Source organism: Phocoena sinus, chromosome 13 (genome assembly GCF_008692025.1).
Source record: "Phocoena sinus isolate mPhoSin1 chromosome 13, mPhoSin1.pri, whole genome shotgun sequence".
Lineage (NCBI taxonomy): Eukaryota > Metazoa > Chordata > Mammalia > Artiodactyla > Phocoenidae > Phocoena > Phocoena sinus.
The window spans coordinates 20,898,461-20,918,087 of NC_045775.1; the positions used below are offsets into that span (position 1 = coordinate 20,898,461).

General features: G+C 53.2%; 1 protein-coding gene across 1 annotated transcript; it reads left to right on the top strand.

Annotated features, from left to right (window-relative positions):
- The first annotated feature begins 1,019 nt into the window (after positions 1 to 1,019).
- On the top strand, positions 1,020 to 16,163 carry SLC35F6 (solute carrier family 35 member F6). The gene is made up of 6 exons (XM_032653429.1): positions 1,020 to 1,214; positions 9,570 to 9,642; positions 10,537 to 10,708; positions 10,957 to 11,169; positions 11,887 to 11,997; positions 13,526 to 16,163. The coding sequence occupies exons 1-6, from the start codon at positions 1,138 to 1,140 to the stop codon at positions 13,993 to 13,995; spliced, it is 1,116 nt and encodes a 371-aa protein (XP_032509320.1). The 5' UTR covers positions 1,020 to 1,137; the 3' UTR covers positions 13,996 to 16,163.
- The last annotated feature ends 3,464 nt before the right edge of the window (positions 16,164 to 19,627 follow it).

Below are 19,627 nucleotides of genomic sequence, written 5' to 3' on the forward strand. Positions count from 1 at the left end.
AACTAGGAGCAGGATTTTAAAAGCTGGAAGCCTCTGCGCATAAACTGAGGTCTTCCTGCCTTCCTCTGAGCAGCATCCGGGGAATGCAGAAAGGAGCAACGGGGTGAGATTGGTGGAGGCGCTGAGCGGAAGGCACGGATTTGGCGGAGACTGAAGAATGTGCAAGCAAACCCCCACTCCGTCACTCACCAGCGTTGATCACAAGCAAATCACTTGGCTTTTTTTTTTTTTTTTTTTTTTTTGGCTGTGTTGTGTCTTCATTGCTGCACGCGGGCTTTCCTCTGGATGCGGCGAGCAGTGGCTACTCTTTGTTGTGGTGCACAGGCTTCTCACTGTAGTGGCTTCTCTTGTTGCAGAGCACGGGCTCTAGCCACGTGGGCTTCAGTAGTTGTGGCACACTGGCTCAGTAGTTGTGGCTCGCAGGCTCTAGAGGGCAGGCTCAGTAGTTGTGGTGCACAAGCTTAGTTGCTCCGTGGCATGTGGGATCTTCCCGGACCAGGGCTCGAACCCGTGTCTCCTGCATTGGCGGGCGGATTCTTAACCACTGCGCCACCAGGGAAGCCCGGCTTTTCTTAATTTAGTTTCTTTTGCTACAAAACAATCTCCCAAGGAGCAGGAACTAGATTCTTATGCCACTTTTCTGTAAGATGTGAGCAACACCGCGGGTTGGGATCTCTAGGGACACGTCTCAGGCCTCCTGGGAGTTCCCTGGGTATCCAGTAGAGAGGAGATTCCCACGCTGGACGTTTCTACTTCGTGGTTTGCCTCTGACATTGTTCAGCTCAATCTCTCTAAAGGGTTTACAGAACGCTCTAATATCCACGATGCATTCTCACTTCCTCGTCCCATCAGCCCCTTTTGCAGGTGGGGAGACCTGGGCCCGTGACTTGACACTGTCACTCTGTGAGGACCAGCGCCCCCAGCTCCGGCTCTGGAGAGCGCAGACGTGCGGCACCCCCGCCTCCCTTGCCCTCCCTGGGGGCGGAGTGAGCAGGCACGGGGCGGGATCTTTCAGGTCATGTGACTCCCGGCCCGGAAGCACTCGCCCCCAGACCCCAGGGTGACCAAATTGGGGGCTACTACCTCCAGCGAGCGCGGAGGTCGCGCTCCTGTTTCGCGCTCCCGGCATCCGCCGCCATGGCCTGGACCAAGTACCAGCTGTTCCTGACCGGGCTCATGCTCGTCACCGGCTCCATCAACACGCTCTCGGCAAAGTGAGTCCGGGCCTGGCCGGGAGGGGAGGGGACTCCGCGCCCTCCCTTTGCGGCTCTCCTTTCCTGACTTCACCAGCCAGCTCAGTTGCTGTGATCCGTTCATGCGGTTTATGGACCACCCAAGGGGGACGAGGCCCAGGGAAATGCGGGGCAGGGCCGTGTCGCCGGCTGGAGGATCCGAGCCCCGGCTTTGATTCGCTGTGTGCTTGATCCCAGCGAGTCACTTTCTAACTCAGCGCCTCAGTTTCCTCATCTTTAAACGGGAGGGAGTTTCTCTCCCCTGCCCCTTCTAAGCTGGCATCGGGGGCCCCGCCCTCCAGGAGCTGTGGGCCAGGGAGGGCTACCATAAACGTCATGCGGACCGAGTGACCAGTGAGCGTGGAGGGCTGCGACGACAGAGAAGGGGATGCACCATGGAGGAAGGGTTACAGCTGGGCCTCGAAGCTTTGGTAGGATTTCTACATGTGGTGGGGACATCGAGGCAGGAACAGCAAGGCCAGATCCAGGTGGATTGTAACTAGCACCAAATGCCCAGGCTGGATTTTATCCCATAATCAAAGAGGGGCTTTTGAGATGGGGAGTGACATGTTAAAAGTGATACGATGAACCTGGTGGTCAAGGTGCAAAGTAGTTGGCTGCAGGGAAGACCACGCCAAGGCTGCTGCGTGGCAGATAAGGGGAACTGGGAGGTAGCAGTGAGGTGGGAAGGGAAGGGTCAGGTGGGAGAGACCAGGTGCAGAGTGAAGCCACAGGGCCTGACCCACAGGATCCAATAATCACTCCTGGGCTTCTGCCTGGGGGAACAGAAGTGGCATTAACCCAGGCAGGGTGGGCAGGGGGGCAGTTCAGCTCTGATGTAAGAGGGTGTGGTGCACGTGGAGGACAGTAGACAGTGACCCTCTCCCAGTCAGACCTCCCTTCCACCTGAGCCCTGCCAGGCTCCAGAGCAAAGGGGAGTCACCCCAGTCACCCTCTGGGCTGCACTCCAGGCCCCCTGAGGGTGGTGGGGATAGTTGTATCTTATTCGTGTTTTTTTTTTTGTTTTTTTTTTTTGTATTGCAACCAATCTGGTCCCCTGCTGAGACTTTGTTAAGCACTTGAGATAAGGCTCAAAGATCTGGGAAAATGACAAAGCATCTTGCAAAACAGCTTTGTAGTGGGAATGGGGTATTTCCTTTTTTTTTTTGCATACATGGGCCTCTCACTGTTTGTGGCCTCTCCGGTTGCGGAGCACAGGCTCCGGACGCACAGACTCAGCGGCCATGGCTCACGGGCCCAGCCGCTCCGCGGCATGTGGGATCTTCCCGGTCCAAGGTCCGAACCCGTGTCCCCTGCATCGGCAGGCGGACTCCCAACCACTGCGCCACCAGGGAAGCCCTCTTATTCGTTTTTGAGGGTGTTTCTTCCCAGCGTACTCCATCAGTGACGTGAGATATGCCCCAGAAGGGAGGTCTGAGAGAGAAGTACCCTGTTCGATTCATCAGGCATATATAAGGTCCTTACAGTGTGTGAGTGAAGCCTAGGGAAGGAGACAGAAGTGACCGAGAGAAGGTCCCAGGCTTTGAGATGCTTAGAAACTGCAGCAGAGGAGACAGATGTGTACACGCTTGGCAATCACAGTGTCCTCCCTTCTCCACAGGAGGTGACCTCTGGGTAAGGCCCACCTGTCTCTCTGGTTGGGCTCTGGCCGGCTGTGTCTGTGTCTTGTGCTGGGCACCTGGGCCCTGAGGCCTCCTGAAGGGTACTCCTTTTGCTGAGCCCTTAGCTATAAAGGAAACTCAACCTGAGGGCTCCCATCTCAGGATCTGACTGCAGCAGAGCAGGTCATCTGTCCATCCGTCCCACAAGCCAAGGCCTCAGTCTGGTGCTTATAGGGTGGCTGTGGCCTGCCAGGGCCGCTGTCCACAAGGAGAGCTGAGTTACCTACTGAGGTAAACTGTGCTGACTCAGCTCCTTCCAGAAAAAGCTCCAGACCGGTCAGGTAAGAAGCCAGGGAATTCTCAGCCCCAGGACGCCTTGCCCTGGGAGGCTGCCTGAGAGGCCAGAAAGAGGTTCCCACGTGTGATCCCAACCTTTGGTCCTGTCCCCTGCCCTGTGGCCTGATGTGGGGCCTCTTAGGAGCCTCCCTACCTGTGATGGGCCCCAGTATTGGACCCTAAACAGTGTTCTAAGACCAGACTGTGAGAAGGACGCTCTCAGAGGAAGAACGTGGGAGAGCAGCCGTGTACATCCTGATAGAGATTACTGATTTGAAATCACACTCTGACCTGAAGTTTCTGGCAGGGACAGACAGACGAGAATGCGACCACAGCAAGTGCTAACCAGTTAATACACAGAGAGCTCCGCGTGCCACGTCCTGCCCTGGCTGCCTTTCATGAGTTAAGTTAATGAATTCTCATAACCACCCTACGAGGTAGATAAATTCCTTGTCCCTGGATAAGGAAACTGAGGTTCTGGAAAGAGGGGCTTGCTTACCCAAGTTCAACTCAGCTATTAAGTGGCAAAGTTTATATTTGAGCCTAAGTAGTCTGGCTCTAGAATCCATGCTCTTAACCTCCACTATGGATGAGGCTGGGGACTTCTCTAGTCATCCTTAGGGGCATTTAAAGTTGTTAGAAACATAGAAATTATCCATTCTCATCCCCACAGTTTACAGTCAAGGTCCCAAGAAAAGTTTCGTGTGTGTGTGACCCAGCTGGTTGGTGTCTAGAGCCTAGGTCTCAGGATTTTGGTCCAGTGCTGGTCTTCTACAGCTACAGTACCCGAAACTCCCTCTTCCTTGGGGGTTTCCTCTTATACCTCTGCAGGCAAGAACAGACAAGCGTGTGCCCATGGAAGTTGTAATCCTATAAGTGGCATCTCCTCTCCCTGCCATCGGGGTGCCTTCCCTCTGGGACTGGGTGACAAGCGTCTGAAGCCTCCATCCCAGAGATCACTCAGGGTTCAGGGTTAGAGTCTCTAGCAGCTCTTGCAGTTTCTTGGCCTGTAAAATGAGCGTGGTGTTTCCCTCCCCGGCTGCTTGGGAGGACTGAAGACAGTGGATGAGGAAGTGGGCGGAGCACGTGCTGCTCCTGTACTGGGATCACAGGTCAGCTGTCCGCGGCGGGAGGTCACTGCCCACTCAGCAGGACTGGGTGTGCTGCAGGGAGCCGGCCTGGCCAGGCTGGCCTGGGCTGGGGCAGGGGATTGCCTACCCCCCCGGAGGGAAAGTCGCCGATCAGGCTGGCCCTGTAGCCTCATCCCTGGGTGTGGGCAGAAGGTCCCTCCCTTCTCCTTTCTGTGGCTGCTTTCTCCCCCTCACCAGGCTTCTGCTGATGCACTTCCTGGGACCAAACATTTGCCTTCCTCTGGCACCGCATGGGGCTGTCTGCCTGAACCAGTGCGTGTTTCGGAGCCCCACCCTCCTGAATGCAGCTGGGGTTCTGCATGTAAAGAGCCAGGGTCAAGTAGACGCTCACTCAGGAAGGCTCACATCCCCTCCTAAACTTCTGCAGGCTGTGAAGCCCACCCAGCCACGAAGGGGCCATGGGGGTCATTTCTCCAACAGTCAGGCCCACTGGGTCCGGGGAGCCTGCAGGAAGGTGGCAGGAGGCCTGCAATCACTGGGCCTCTTTTAGGGGAGGACTCTCACTGTCCTTCCTGCGCCAGCTCTAACTTTTGCCTTGGCAGCTGCCCCTCCCCCACCCATAGGTTCCAAAAGTGGGCACGGGATAATTGCTTCAGAGGGGTTCAGGCCAGGTGGAGAAAGCCTTAAATTAGCAGGGCAGTGTAGCAGTGAAAAGAGCATGGTGAGGCTTGGAAGCTATGAGATTAGATAAGTCACTGGGCCTCTCCAAGCCTCAGTTTCATCTATAAAGTGGGCCTGATAATCCCTGCCCCACCTTCTTCCCAGACTCCTTGTGAGATCTACTGAGGAGAGTTATCTAATACTTAAGAGAGGGAGGGCTGTCATCATTTATCACCACGTGAGCCGGGGCCACCTGCTATGACACCCCAGAGAGTGGAGGAGCCCTGGGGCCCTTCTGAAGATCCCAAGCCAGAGAAAGAAGCTGACTCACTGGGCTTAACAGGCCCAGGAGGAGAGCGGAAATGGCATAGATTCTGTGGGGAATATGGATACACAGCTAATCGGCCCGAGGCGGCCGGCCGCATCAACCACTTCCTCAGCTTCTGACCGCCACCCCTGGTCCCACACAGACGCGCACACCCCTTGGGACGCTGAGCTTTGAGCTTACTGAGCAAGGCCACGCCAGAGTGACTCGCCCCTAGTAAGGGTAGCCCACCCGGAGCCCTCCAAGGCCCAGGGAACTCTAAAGGGAGCCTGCCTCTGCCAGTGGAGGGCACTTCCTCGTGTGGGTCCCCAAGGCCTCCTGCCCTAGAGACCACAGCTTTCCCCAGGATATAGTGTCCAGAGAGAATGGAGGGCCCATCTGCAGGGCTGACCTTTTCCCCGCCTCAGCCAGGGGGGTGGGAAGAATCCTGAGTAAGAAGGTGATCGGTGTTGAGGAAGGAGCACAGAACAGGGGGTGGTGCTCCCGGGTACTAGCGCTTCCCTGTGTCCCTCAAGCCCTGTCTGGTCCCTGGGTTTCCTCATCTCTCAAACAAGGAGCTTCCCGAGAGATGGCTGAGTTGGTTCTCCTCTTTCAGCACTTTGTGGCCCTCCAGTTGCCTCTGTGTCAGCCTGCAGGCTGGGTCCCAGAGGATGGATACTCTCCCCGGAAGCTTTCAGGCTGGAGCAGAGCTGGGGCCACACCCACCCGACACAAGGGGAAGAGGAGAGCAGAGGAGAGAGAGGGAGAAGAGGGGCAGTAAAGGACTTTTAGTGACCCCCTGCCATATGCCAGGTCTTATATGTCTTATTACTTTTGCCAATTCATCAGTGTTGGCATTATTATCCCCGACTTACAGGTGAGAAATCTATAACTCATCCAACCTGTGAGAGTCAGAAGTCTGGGCTTTCCGTGTATCCTGCTGCCTTTTCTGAAAATAAGTTCAAGCAGATGGGTTCGGCCCTAGAGCCGCCCATTGTTAACTGTGTGAGCCTGAACACGGCTCTCTCCACCCCAAGGTCTGAAGTCCCTGTCTGTAAAATGAGGACCCTTGTTGTGAGGCCTAAACCACACAGCCCACATGAAGTGTTCAGGCTCCTCAGGGAGAAGCACAGGCCTGGTACAAGGTCGGTACACAGTGAGTGGTGCATTCATAAACACATGTTAGTGAAGCGTTGCAAAGAGATAAGTGCTTGCAAAGAGATAAGTGCTATCCCACTGGGGAGTGATTGCTTTCACCCCCAGATGAACCAGGTCTGGCTTTTGGCTCTTGTCCTGTGCTACGTGGGGTCCTGCTGTGACTGCACAGTGAGGCAGACCTTTCCCAGGGCCAAGATGAGAAACCTGACTCTATCCCAAGGTGACTGCAGGCCTGAACTCCTGCCTGGCCAAGAGTCTGGGCAGGGCAGGCAGCCTGTCCTGACACCCAAACCCTTGGGATGTAAACCTGCCCCAGGCACTCAGATACAAAAAGATTCCATTTCCCCTGCTGGGAACCTGCCAGCCCTGCCTGTTCAGGCAGACCCACCCCTTGGAGGAAGCAGACAGCGCAGGGGGAGAGGAGGAAGCTTAGCACCAGCCCTACAGCCTGCTCCCCGTGCAGTGCCCCTCCCTGGGGAAGGGCAGGCCCAGCTGGTGCCCCCAGCAGGGGACACCTCAGACTGGATGGCAAATTAGCAGTCATGGATAATTGCCTTTGGACTATATAGTACCTGCCTATTTGTCTAGCGGTGTCTGGAAGTCCCTCTCATTCAACAACAACAAAAAATGTTTGCACTTCTGTATAATAACGTGCGAGGAGCAGAGGATTGAAAGCTGTGCAAGTTGCTGGATGCTGAGCTCACAGCCTCTCAAGTGACAAGGACTATGGAACCAGAAAGTGATGCAGATATGAGTTGTCGTGACTGTAAGGTGCACAGGCAGTAGCCCAGGGGGAGTTCAGGAGGTGGCCGCACTGCTGCATCGGGGGTCTTGAGCCTGCCAGTCTGTGCTCTGGATGTGGCCCCAGGATGGGGAAGGGGCTTCCATACCAGCCCTTGCCCTAGGCTTCTGGTTGACCATGAACTTGGCAGGACCTCCCTTGTCCCTCCTGGAGGAGCCCTGGGAACTCTCTCTTTGACCTGCTCACTCGCTCCAGGGCAGGTGTTTCTGCGCCCTTGGTAAAGCTTGACCTCTCTGCTCTCCTTCGCTTCTCTCTTTTGCTCGGCTGCCTCACCCAGCCCCTCCCAGAGGGCTCTGTCTGTGAAAGTGAGTCTGGCTGGAGAGTAGGCCAAGCTGGGTGAGCCATACAGGTGGTATGTGTCCCACACCCACATCCCACGTCCTGTCCTGTCCCGCCCTGCCTGGGGATCCCAGAGTCGCAATCTACAGCACATCGGGCAGAAATGAGACCCCAGAGAACAGGTGGTTTCTGTCGATGATGGGGATTATCTTTGCCCCTTTGCTGCTGGGTCTGGTTCCAGCCTGATCCCCTGACCCAGATTTCCTCTGCCTTCCCAACCAGGCATATCAGAACTTCTAGCTGCCCATCAGCTCTCATTTGACCTCCACCATTCCCAAGCACCAGACGCCCTCCTACCTTCCCTCCTCACTGTGGGAGTGGGTGGGGTCTCCTACCTTGAGATAAGTTTGCCATAGTCCTGTTTTGTTCACTTGCCCTGGGATGTGTTCAGATCTCTTTGTAGACGTGATCTCTCCCACCAGCGCTCAGCCCGCCCTTCCCACCGCCTGCCCACTTGCCCCGGGCTGTGGGAAAGAGCTCCCTGTTCCCCTCCTCAGACTCAGGCACAGAGAAGCCCCGCCTGCACAGGATCTTTGTCAAACCCAGACCTGCACCGCGTGGCATGACCAGTGGCCCCTGCTTGGGGCACAGGAAGCGGAAGGCTTCCCTGCGCTCCGGGAGCTGAGGCTTGTACACAGAGGAGCCAGCAGATGGGGTGGGGACCACCATGTAGCTGCTCTGGACAAACATTGTAAGGAAGGACATTTAAGAAGAAGTCCCGAGTCTTACCCTTTAGGGACCGCCACCGCCTACGAGTGGGGTTGCTGCAGCGGGGGCAGGTCGGTGGCCCACTGCAAGCGGCCCTGGGTCTGCGTTGACTTGCGTCAGCAGCGTGATGTGGCGCATGCAGTCCTAGCCAGGTCAGCTAACCAGGGTGTCCAGCACGTGGGCGGGGCCGCCCTGTTGCCCGACTCGGTCTGGGCCAGATCACGTGCCCTTGGCTCTGGGCCTGGGCCCACCAGAGTGCTTCCTGAAGTCAGCAGCCAGGGCGGTGAAAGGTTAGCGAGGGCCGGGGCTGCTTGACCGGGAGAAGATTCCGAAGGTGGGGAAGGCTCCACATGTATGAAGGGCTTTCCAATGAAAGAGAGATTAGATTCCCAGGGACATAACTAAGGCCAGCGAAAGTGAAATTCAGAGGCGGAAGTTTTAGCGACAGATGTTGGTCAGTGCAAAATGGTTGGCGGTAGCTGCCCAGAGCGCTGTGCCGTGACGGACTCTGGGCTCGGCGGGGAGCATGCCATAATCAGTGAGGCCCATCTGCCGGGGTGCCGGCTGGCACCCACTCCACAAGCGCCATGTACCTGCCACCGGCTTCCGAGCCAGTGCTAGAGAAAACCCTCCAGATCCTTCAGGTTATGGGAAGGTGACCGGGTGGTCTGTGTCAGGTGGCCATTTCCCAGGGCCCACGTGACCTTGTAGACCAGGGACTCTTGATATGGGTCCCTTTGATAGTCTGGTGAAGCCTAGAGTAGTGTTTTAAAACGTGCAAATAAAAGACCAAGGATTACAGAAAAAGCTAATTGTATTGAAATAAAGTTATCAAGACACTAAACAAGCCAGTTTGTGAAATAGTAACGTACATGTGTGCATGCACCTCTTAACACATGAAATAGTAAGCAGTGCGTCTGATTACTGTAATTTTGGAGCAGTGATGAGTGTAAATAATACTTCACAATCTCTGCAGTGGCTCGAATGTGATAATGAGAAGAGCTGTGATTTCCGTGTGTGGCAAAGTCGCAGGTACTGCAGTACTGCACTCATAAATGGAGGAAATGCTAAATTTCTGGTAGAGGTTCATGAAACTTCAGCTAAAGGGTTCCAGGCCCCCGCGTTCTGTCTGCCATCCCAGAGGAAGACTCCTTGCCTTGGAGACTGGTCCCTTCGAGAGGGAGCCCCGCTCTGGGCCGAGTCTGCTAAGTCTGGTCTCTTGGCTTCAGGAGGCGTGAGCTCTCGGCAGGCCCCAGGACCGGGTGGGAGAGCGCGCTGCCACACTGCAGGGTTTGACCTTCTCTCTGTCTGCTGCAGGTGGGCGGACAACTTCGTGGCCCCAGGCTGCGGAGGGAGCCAGGAGCACAGCTTCCAGCATCCCTTCCTCCAGGTATCTGTGCCTGTCCTCGCCCATCTCCGTCTCCCAGGCCTCAGGTCAGGGGCCCCCACGCGGCCATGCTGTTTGCTAACCTGGGTTGGGGGAGTCCTCCCTTGCTCTCAGGAGAGCCAGTTGCTTCTCTCTCCCTCCCAGAACAGAGGCCAGGGTGTGAGGTGCCCCTGGAAGCGGGCAGAAGGCACAGTCCCCTGTAGGAAGCCTGCACAAGTCCTGGTGAGCACTCATGCCCCGGACTCCTTGAGGCCAGCCCTCACCATGGCCAAGTCAGGACACATTTGGAACAATCCAGCCCTGTCGTAAAACCTGCTCCCCAACCACGGGGAGCCCAGACCCCACTGGGCCAGGGCAGACACCATCAATGGAAGGTACCTTATTGCTAGACTGGGAAGCAGGAGACTTAAAGTTTAGTCCAGCTCTGCCAGCAACTTGCTTTGTGACCCTATATATGATCTCAAGCCTCTCGGGGCCTCAGTTTCTCCATCTGGAACATGACCAGGGATCGGTCTAGATTGGTGGGTTTTCAGATCAGGCTCTACATGGCCTTAGAGTTTCCGTCGAGGTGTTTGAAGAGCTTAGGGGTAGACCTAGGAGGCAGGCTCTGGCCTCCCGCACAGAGCAGTTCTGCTTTTGTCTCTTTTACATGTTTGGGTTATAGGTAAACTCTTGTGTGAAGAAAGGTTATGTTTAAAAACTTTTGTTACAGAGAATCCCCCGGCAGTCCAGTGGTTAGAACTCCAGGCTTTCACTGCCGGGGGCACAGGTTTCATCCCTGGTCGGGAAACTAAGATCCCACAAGCTGTGCAGCATGGCCAAAATAAAAAAAAAAAAAAAAACCTTGTTATAGGTGGTCTTCCTTCCAGCTCTGAAGTCCTGTTTCTGTCCCTACAGGCAGTGGGCATGTTCCTGGGGGAGTGCTTCTGCCTGGCTGCCTTCTACCTACTCCGGTGCAGAGCTGCAGGGCACCCAGACACCAGCATGGATCCCCAGCAGCCCTTCAACCCCCTTCTTTTCCTGCCCCCAGCCCTCTGCGACATGACCGGGACCAGCATCATGTATGTGGGTGAGTAGCCAAGCCAGGCTGCCGAGGGCTCAGCGAAGCCTGTGGCCCAAGGGAGCTGCTGGGAAAGAGCCACCCCCAACTCATCTTCAGCTCCCCCCGCCCCTCTCCCACCGACCTTTACACACACGCCCCCAACCAAGGTTTACTGAGTACTTACCACGTGCCAGCCCTGTCAGCCCTGAGGACACCTCAGTGAACAGACAGGCTGGGCCCTTAGGAGCTAACGTCATGTGTCTCTCCTCTCCTAGCCCTGAACATGACCAGTGCTTCCAGCTTCCAGATGCTGCGGGGAGCAGTGATCATATTCACAGGCCTGTTCTCGGTGACCTTCCTGGGACGGAGGCTGGCACTGAGCCAGTGGCTGGGTATCCTCGCGACCATCGCAGGGCTGGTGGTCGTGGGCCTGGCTGACCTCCTGAGCAAGCACGACAGTCAGCACAAGCTCAGCGAAGTGATCACAGGTGTGGCCGGGGTGGGCATCCCGGGGCTGCCCAGCACAGAGCCACTCGACAAAGCATTTTACAAGCTCTGCTGTCCGCCAAGCCCTGGGGGAGGGCACGTGGGCCACCAGCTGATGTGGACATGCACCTGCTTCCCAGGTGATGGGAAGAGTGTAGGGAAGACCAGCAGGGGACAAGCAGCGTGAGGGAGGTCCGAGGAAGGAGAGGGCTAGTTCTGTGACGTACCTACAGCCACACAGACTGCAGGATCCGGAAGAGGAAAGGAATGAATGTTGACTGAGCACTTACCGAGCGCGCAGCCGGCGCTTCGCACTGTGCTCGTCATCACTCATCCTCACGGCCCCGGAGAGGACACACTGCAGCCCATTTTACAGTGAAGTGGCCACCCTGCTCACGCACGGCAGGATTAAACCAGAAATGTCCATCTCGGGGCCTGTTGCTTCTCGAAAGACCTGCTTACCCCAGTTGTGCAGCCCTCAGGCCCAGGTGGACCCCTGGACTTTCCGGAGCCTTAGCCCAGAGGGGCTGACAGTGCCTTCCCTGGTGGCCTGCCTCACCCCTCAGGGGCCAGGAGGTCAGGCGCGGGGCCTGTCGTGGCTGGACCTCGTGGACTGTACAGTGCCCTGCGGAGTCAGGGGCTGCAGGGGCTCTTAGGTTTCCGTGGGCTGAGATGTCTGCCTCAGCCTGGCCTCACTCTGGGCCCCTCCTTTCCCACAGGGGACCTGCTGATCATCATGGCCCAGATCATCATCTCCATCCAGATGGTGCTGGAGGAGAAGTTTGTCTACAAGCACAGCGTGCACCCACTGCGGGCAGTCGGCACTGAGGGTGCGTGTGAACACAGGCTGGCAGGAGGGCGCCGGGTGGAGTGCGCCCTGCGGGGCGGCACATCGAGGGGATGCAGTGAGGGCTCCTGGCGAGGTGCTGGGGGCCTCTGGGAAGGGCGAGCCTCCCGCCCTCCTTCCTCGCTCCCCTCACCATGTTCGTGTTGATAAATACCCTGACAGCTGCCGTGCACTCGGCCAGGAGCTAAGGGAGGGCAGGGACGAAGATGAATGAGACGCAAGCCCCGCTCTAGAGGAACCGACCAGCAAGAAAGGAGCAGGCAGTGCGTTTTAGCTCGGCCCGCTTTTACTCAAGTGACGCTTCACTTGCCAAGCATATCTGAGTGTCGTGGCCCAGGGAAGGTGGCATTTGCGCTACGGATTTCAGGAAGCAAGAATGGACAGGAGGGAACTCCAGGCAGAGTGGATACATGGGGAGCTGGATGTGAGTTTGGAAACCAGTGAGGAATAGTTGGAGGAGGTACAGGTTTGATGTAGGGGAAATGATCAGGAATTGAATATGTGAGGGTCATATCTTGGAGAACCTTGGAACATCAGGCAAGTGGATTTAGACTTTAAATGACAGGCAGGGAAGAGCCACCAAAGGTTTTTGAGCAGGGAAGTAAGTCAAAATGATGCTTTAAAATTATGGAACTAGCAGGGCGGATTAGAGCAGTGCTACCGAAGTGTGACCTACGGGCTTGTCGGGGAGCTGTTGGCGCCTGTTCCACCGTGAGCTGAGGGCTTACGGCAGAACGTTACCCACCTAAATCAACTATGTCATCAAGTGTACTGATTGCTTCCACTCACTTTTTTTTCCTAGAAGGACTTTCTGAGTGAAGCAGTGCCTTGATTTACATTCTGGCCCAGCTCCTTGTCACACACCAGCAGCGCTGAGTTAGAGAGCTGTTTTTCCACACTTGAGAGAGCAGTGTCGTGCTCGCAGCCAGCAATCCTCTTGTCAATGAGTAGAATTGAGTTTAAAAAGTGTCAGAGAGGGCTTCCCTGGTGGCGCAGTGGTTGAGAGTCCGCCTGCCGATGCAGGGGACACGGGTTCGTGTCCCGGTCCGGGAGGATCCCACATGCCGCGGAGCGGCTGGGCCCGTGAGCCATGGCCGCTGAGCCTGCGCGTCCGGAGCCTGTGCTCCGCGATGGGAGAGGCCACAACAGTGAGAGGCCCGCGTACCGCAAAAAAAAAAAAAAAAAGTGTCAGAGAGCATCGTACGTTGTAAGGGTAGCTGTCGTTTTGTGAAAGTGTGTACATGTCTGTGACTGGTCACAATATAAAATGTATTTCCTATTCTTGGTCCGGTCAGGAGACGCGGATTTAAGTGGAAATGGGGCCGTCAGAGCCCATTCAGTAGGCCGTTGTAGCTCCTAATGAGCTCCAGGAGCTGGAAGGAAGGAGCTGGTGCGAGGGCGACTCGGAGGGGTGGCTGGGAGGTCAGCGGAGCCCGGCTGGGTGGGCCGGGGCACGCTGCCGGGGCTGGGGGCCCAGCGGAGAGCGTGACGTGCTCCCTCCACTCCCGCAGGCCTCTTTGGCTTCGTGATCCTCTTCCTGCTGCTGGTGCCCATGTACTACATCCCCGCCGGTTCCTTCAGTGGAAACCCTCGCGGGACGCTGGAGGACGCGCTGGACGCCTTCTGCCAGGTGGGCCGACAGCCACTCATCGCGCTGGCGCTGCTGGGCAACATCAGCAGCATCGCCTTCTTCAACTTTGCAGGCATCAGTGTCACCAAGGAACTGAGCGCCACCACCCGAATGGTGCTGGACAGCCTGCGTACCATTGTCATCTGGGCACTGAGCCTGACGCTGGGCTGGGAGGCCTTCCACCCGCTGCAGATCCTTGGCTTCCTCATCCTCCTGACGGGCACAGCCCTGTACAATGGGCTGCACCGCCTGCTACTGAGCCGCCTGTCCAGGGGCCGGCCCCCAGCAGAGGAGGGCGAGCATGAGAGACTGCTGGGGGGCCCTCGGACTGCCATCAACGATGCCAGCTGAGCCTCCTGCTCTGCTGCCACCTGGACGCTCCTCGTTCTCCCCGAGGCTGAGGCCACGTGGGCTGGTGAACCTCAAGTGCCCTGCCCCCTCCCCACAGACCCCCCCCCACCCACCCAGGGCAGCTGCTGCCACAGAAGATGACACAACACCCAGGTCCTCCTTTGTCACCACCCCATTCAGGCCTGAGTGCAGTGCCCGACCCCCAGCAGGCTTCCCCAGCCCCTCCTGCAACACTAGAGCTAAATCACGGAGTAGAATTGCAGGAACCAACAGCCCTAGGGTTTCCTCCTAAATCATAGGCTAAATATGGTTCTCCCAAGAAGAGAGGTCACTGAGCAAATTCTAGTAGAACTAAGCACCACAGTTTCTAAAACTTGTAAGGTACTCCCTAACCCTGTCTGGGAATGGAGGTTTCAGCCAGGGCCTTGCCGCAAACTCAGTGTGTGCTCCCCAGCCCTGTACCTGGTCACTCCGGGCCTTGGCGTCCTGCTCTGCAGAAGGTGTCCACGGTGTGGCTTCCGTGCCTTCGGGCCCAACTGGGCCCATTCTGCAGGCCTGTGGTTTTGACCAACCTGGGGAAGGAGTGACAGCCCGTTTATTGAAGATGCCCCCTGCCCACGGAGCTCCTCCCCACGCCTGCTCTGGCGTCCTTGCTCACACCTTGAAGTCCTCCCCACCTGGGAGAAGTTACAGGGGGATTTCAGGGCAGCCCTGGATAATAGCTTTTATGAACTCTTCACCTTCCATTTTAAAGATGAGCAAACTTGAGTCCCAGAGTTATAAGTTGTTTGGCAAAAGGGCTCTCCTGCCGCGGGCTCTGGCCGTGCAGCCACACGACCAGGCAGTCGGCTGGGTTGTAGACCACGTCTGGGGTTCTGCCTCACCCCCAGCAACCCGACAGACACCATGGAGAACCCTCCAAGGTGATGGGTTTACCGGGAGTCTACCGTTGAGAGTGATGCTGGTATCCCAGGCGTTATGTTAAGTGCTTAGCTTTCATTCTCTTGCTAACAGCCTGCACAGGTGGATGCAGGTGAGAAAAGTGTGGCCCAGAGAAGGTCAAGTGACTTCCTCTTGGAGCCGGTATTTCAAGCTGGGTTTGCCTGATTCCAAACCTGTGGGCCCACTTACCATAAGAGTCTCTGAGATCTTTGGGGGTACTTCCTGTGGCTGGGAGAGAGGCATCCTGTGCGTTATCCTCCCAGTAACCCCTGAAGAGAGGGGGCTGGCAGCAGGGACCCCAGGTTGCTGAGCGGCCCTTTATTCCAGTGGTCCTCACTCTGTGGCAGATCACTTTCCTGGGCAGCTCAATCGTGAAACAAATACCGAATGCCTTCCTTAAAATAGATCCTGGGAGAAGGGATCTCTGACAAGCAAAGCCCTCGGGCTGTGGGAATCCAGCAGTTTCTTACCGTCGGGAGAGAAAGGCCTCTCCATCCCACCAGCTCCGAATCTCGGGGGGCCCTGACCTCCTCTGGGCCGCGGTGTGTGTCACAGGAAGAAGGAAATGGAGATCGGGGGTGGTGGGTCCAAAAAACTGGGGCCTTACAGTGTTGTTTCAGGCTTTTTATTTTTAAAAAGAAGAGGGGAGTTGGCAGTGTGGACTTTTTTCTTTAATGAGAGGGAAGGAGCACAAGGGTTAGGACATTCCTGGAGGTAACGTCTAGAACGTTGGATGGAAAAGCTGTAAAGTACCAAAGCATAGAAATCACATGTGGATTTTAGCATTGAAGGGTTGGGGGGGATTATAATGGGACTTCAGTGGTGAGAGGTGGCAGAGGATGGGGAGGGCACTTATGGTCAGGCCTGCCACCCACTCAGGCAACTTGCTTCATCTCCTGGAGCTTTGGGTCTTCACATCTCTAAAATGGGGAAGCCTGCATCTCACAGGATGGCTGTGAGTATTACCTACGATATAAATGGAAGGTGGCTGTAAATGCCAACGTACAGTGGGGTGTCTTGTAAGGCGGCACTGCCCACTAGGGTGGTCTGTCAGGCACTGAAGTCCCAGCAGAGCCATGGTGTGCAGCATTGGTTTTGCTCGGAGGGGGGGAAATGTTTTGTTAGAACATACCATTGTGGAGTAGAGTGTAAACTTCGCATCGATTATAAGATAAAACAGGATGCCTCATAAAATTTTTATGTTGACCCTAAGTACCCTTCCAGACCCTGGAGTTGTGTCCTCTCTATCCTAGTGTCTGGGGTGCTTCGGAGGATGAGTTTGAGAGGCAATGCTGTGTCATGCTGGTAATGGGGGTGGAGGGAGAAAGAATCTCCACTCCTGCTGAGTCTAGAGGGTTGTGAGGAATGTCTAGCTGTGGCCTGCTGCCCTGAGTGCAATAATGGGGCCCTGGACCCCAAATTAGAATTGACTGATAACAGACTTCTGTAAACATCAGTTCAAATACAGTGTAATTCAGACCATCTGCAGTGTAGTGAACTGACCAGTTCCTGCCCCATTCATAGTGGTCCTGGGGGACCCTGGGGCTGGGGTGTCCTCCAGGACTGCCATCCAGGCTTGCTGGCCACAAAGCTTGCTGGCCACAAGAGGTTTAGGGCCATGCCAGGTGGTTCCATTTGCCTTTGTTCTGTCCAAAGGTCTCTGTACTTTAACAAGCAAACAGCACTCAAGGAGATCAGAGGACGGTAGGAGGATTGGAGCAAACAGCCATGTGGTTTAGGGGGAGGCAGAGATATGTGTCCTCAGCTCCATCTCTCCCTTCACTGGGTGGCTTTGGACAAGTGATGTTACCTCTCACCATGATCAAGTGGGATTTATTCCAGAGATGCAAGGATGTTTCCACATCTGCAAATCAGTCAGTATGATACACCACATTTACAAAATAAAGGATAAAAATCATATGATCATCTCATAGATGCAGAAAAAGCATTTGACAAAATTCAACATCCATTTATGTTAAAGAACTCTCAACAAAGTGGGTATAGAGGGAATGTATCTCAACATAATAAAGGCCATATATTACAAGCCCACAGCTAACATCACACTGAATGATGAAAAAAAGCTGAGAGCTTTAAGATTGGGAATGAGACAGTTTTTCCCACTCTTGCCACTTTTATTCAACATAGTATTGGAAGCCCTAGATAAAGCAATTAGGCAAGAGAAAGAAAGGAAAGGATCCAAGTTGGAAAGGAGGAAGAAAAACTGTCACGATTTGCAAATGACATATTATATATAGAAAACCTTAAAGACACCATCAAAAAACTGTTAGAACTAAAAAACAAATTCAGTAAAGTTGCAGGATACAAAATCAATACACAAAAACCCGTTGCATTTATATACACTAACAAACTATCAGAAAGAGAAATTAAGAAAACAATCCCATTTACAATTGCATCAAAAAGATAAAATACCCAGGAATGAATTTAACCAAGGAGGCGAAAGACCTGTATACTGAAAACTACAAGACATTAATGAAAGAAATTGAAGACACAAATGAAAGATATTCCACATTCATGGATTGGAAGAATTAATATTGTTAAAATGTTCATACCATCCAAAGCAATCTACAGATTCAATGCCTATCAGATTCAATTCTACAAAACTCCAATGGCATTCTTCACAGAAATAGAACAAAAAATCCAAAATTTGTAAGGAACCACAAAAGACCCCAAATAGCCAATGCAATCTTGAGAGAGAAGAACAACACTGAAGGCATCACATTCCCTGATTTCAAACTAGACTACAAAGCTATAATAATTAAAACAGTATGGTATTGGCCTAAAAACAGACACATAGATTAATGGAACGGAATAGAGAGCCCAGAAATAAACCTGCACATACATGGTCAATTAATTTATGACAAAGGAGCCAAGACTATACAATGGGGAAAAGAACCGTCTCTTTAGTAAATGGTGTTGGGAAAACTGGACCACTGTCTTACACTATACACAAAAATTAACTCAAAATGGACTAAAGACTTGAACATAAGGCCTGAAAGCATCTAACTGCTAGAGGAAAACAACAAGTTCCTTGACATAGGTCTTGACAATGTTTTTTTTAATCTGACAGCAAAAGCAAAGGCAACAAAAGCAAAAATAAATAAGTAGGACCACTTCAAACTAAAAAGCTTCAGCACAGCAAAGGGAGCCATCAACAAAATAAAAAGGCAACCTACTGAATGGGAGAAAATATTTGCAAATTATATATCTGATCATGGATTAATATCCAAAATATATAAAGAATGCATACAACTCAATGGTGAGAACAAAGAATTCGATTTATAAATGGGCAAATGGGGACTTCCCTGGCGGTCCAGTGGTTAAGACTCCGCACTTCCATTCAGAGGGCACGGGTTCGATCCCTGGTCAGGAAACTAAGATCCCACATGTCCTGCGGTGCAGCCAAAAATAAAATAAAAATGGTCAAATGATCTGAATAGGCATTGTTCCGAAGAAGACATACAGATGCCCAACAGGGACATGAAAAGATGCTCAACATCATTAATCAGGAAAGTGCAAATCAAAACCACAGTGAGATATCACCTCACATCTGTTAGAATGGCTATTATCAAAAAGACAAGAAATAAGTTTTGGGGAGGATGTGGAGAAAAGGGACGACTTGTGCGCTATTGGTGCGAGTAAATTAGTGCAGCCACTGTGGAAAATTGTATGGAGGTTCCCGGAAAAATTAAAAATAAAATGACCATGTGATTCAGCAATTCTACTTCTGGGTATTCAAAGGAAACAAAAACACTAAGCTGAAAAGATATATGCACCTTTGTGTTCATTGCAGCATTATTTACAATAACCAAGATTTGGAAACACCTAAGTGTTCAGCAATGGATGAACGGATAAAGAAATTGTGGTATGTATATGTATGTATATATATATATATATATATATATATATATATATATATATATATGTATTCACAATGGAATATTATTTGGGCATAAAAAGAAAGAAATGTTGCCATCTGCAACAACATGGATGAACCTCAAGGGCATTATGCTAAGTGAAATAAGTCAGTCAGAGAAAGACAATACTGTATGATCTCACTTACATGTGGAATCTTAAAAAAAAAAAACAAAAAACCACCCCTCTATTTTCTACCCTTGTTTTCTACTTATTTCTAATGGAGCAAAGAAGGCACTCTAGGTCTAAAGCAGAATTAATGAGTGAAGATTTGCTGTGTCTGATTAATGGGTCCTGAGGACTGGTGTAGTAGGACTTCTTGCCTCTGTGTCACTGAAAAACAACTATCCTTCTGTGATTTGACTGCATCTCAATGGGTTCAACCAAACATTCCTTTCCCTTCCTTCCCCCCCCTTCCCTTCCCCCCTCCTCTACTCTTTCTTTCTCCCTTTCTTTCTTTCTCTTTCTTTCTTATTGTGGTGAAATATACACAGCATAACACTCACCGTATTGACCATTATTAAGTGCACAATTCAGTGGCATTAAGAACGTTCACATTTGTTGTGCAATCATCACCCATCTCCAGAACTTTTTCATCTTCCCAAACTGAAACTCTGTACCCATTAAACAATAATTCCCCTTTCCTCCCTTCCCCCAGCCCCTAGCAACCACCATCCTACCTTTCTGTCTCTATGAATTTGACTACTCTAGGTACCTCATGTAAGTGGAATCATACAATATTGGTCCTTTTGTATCT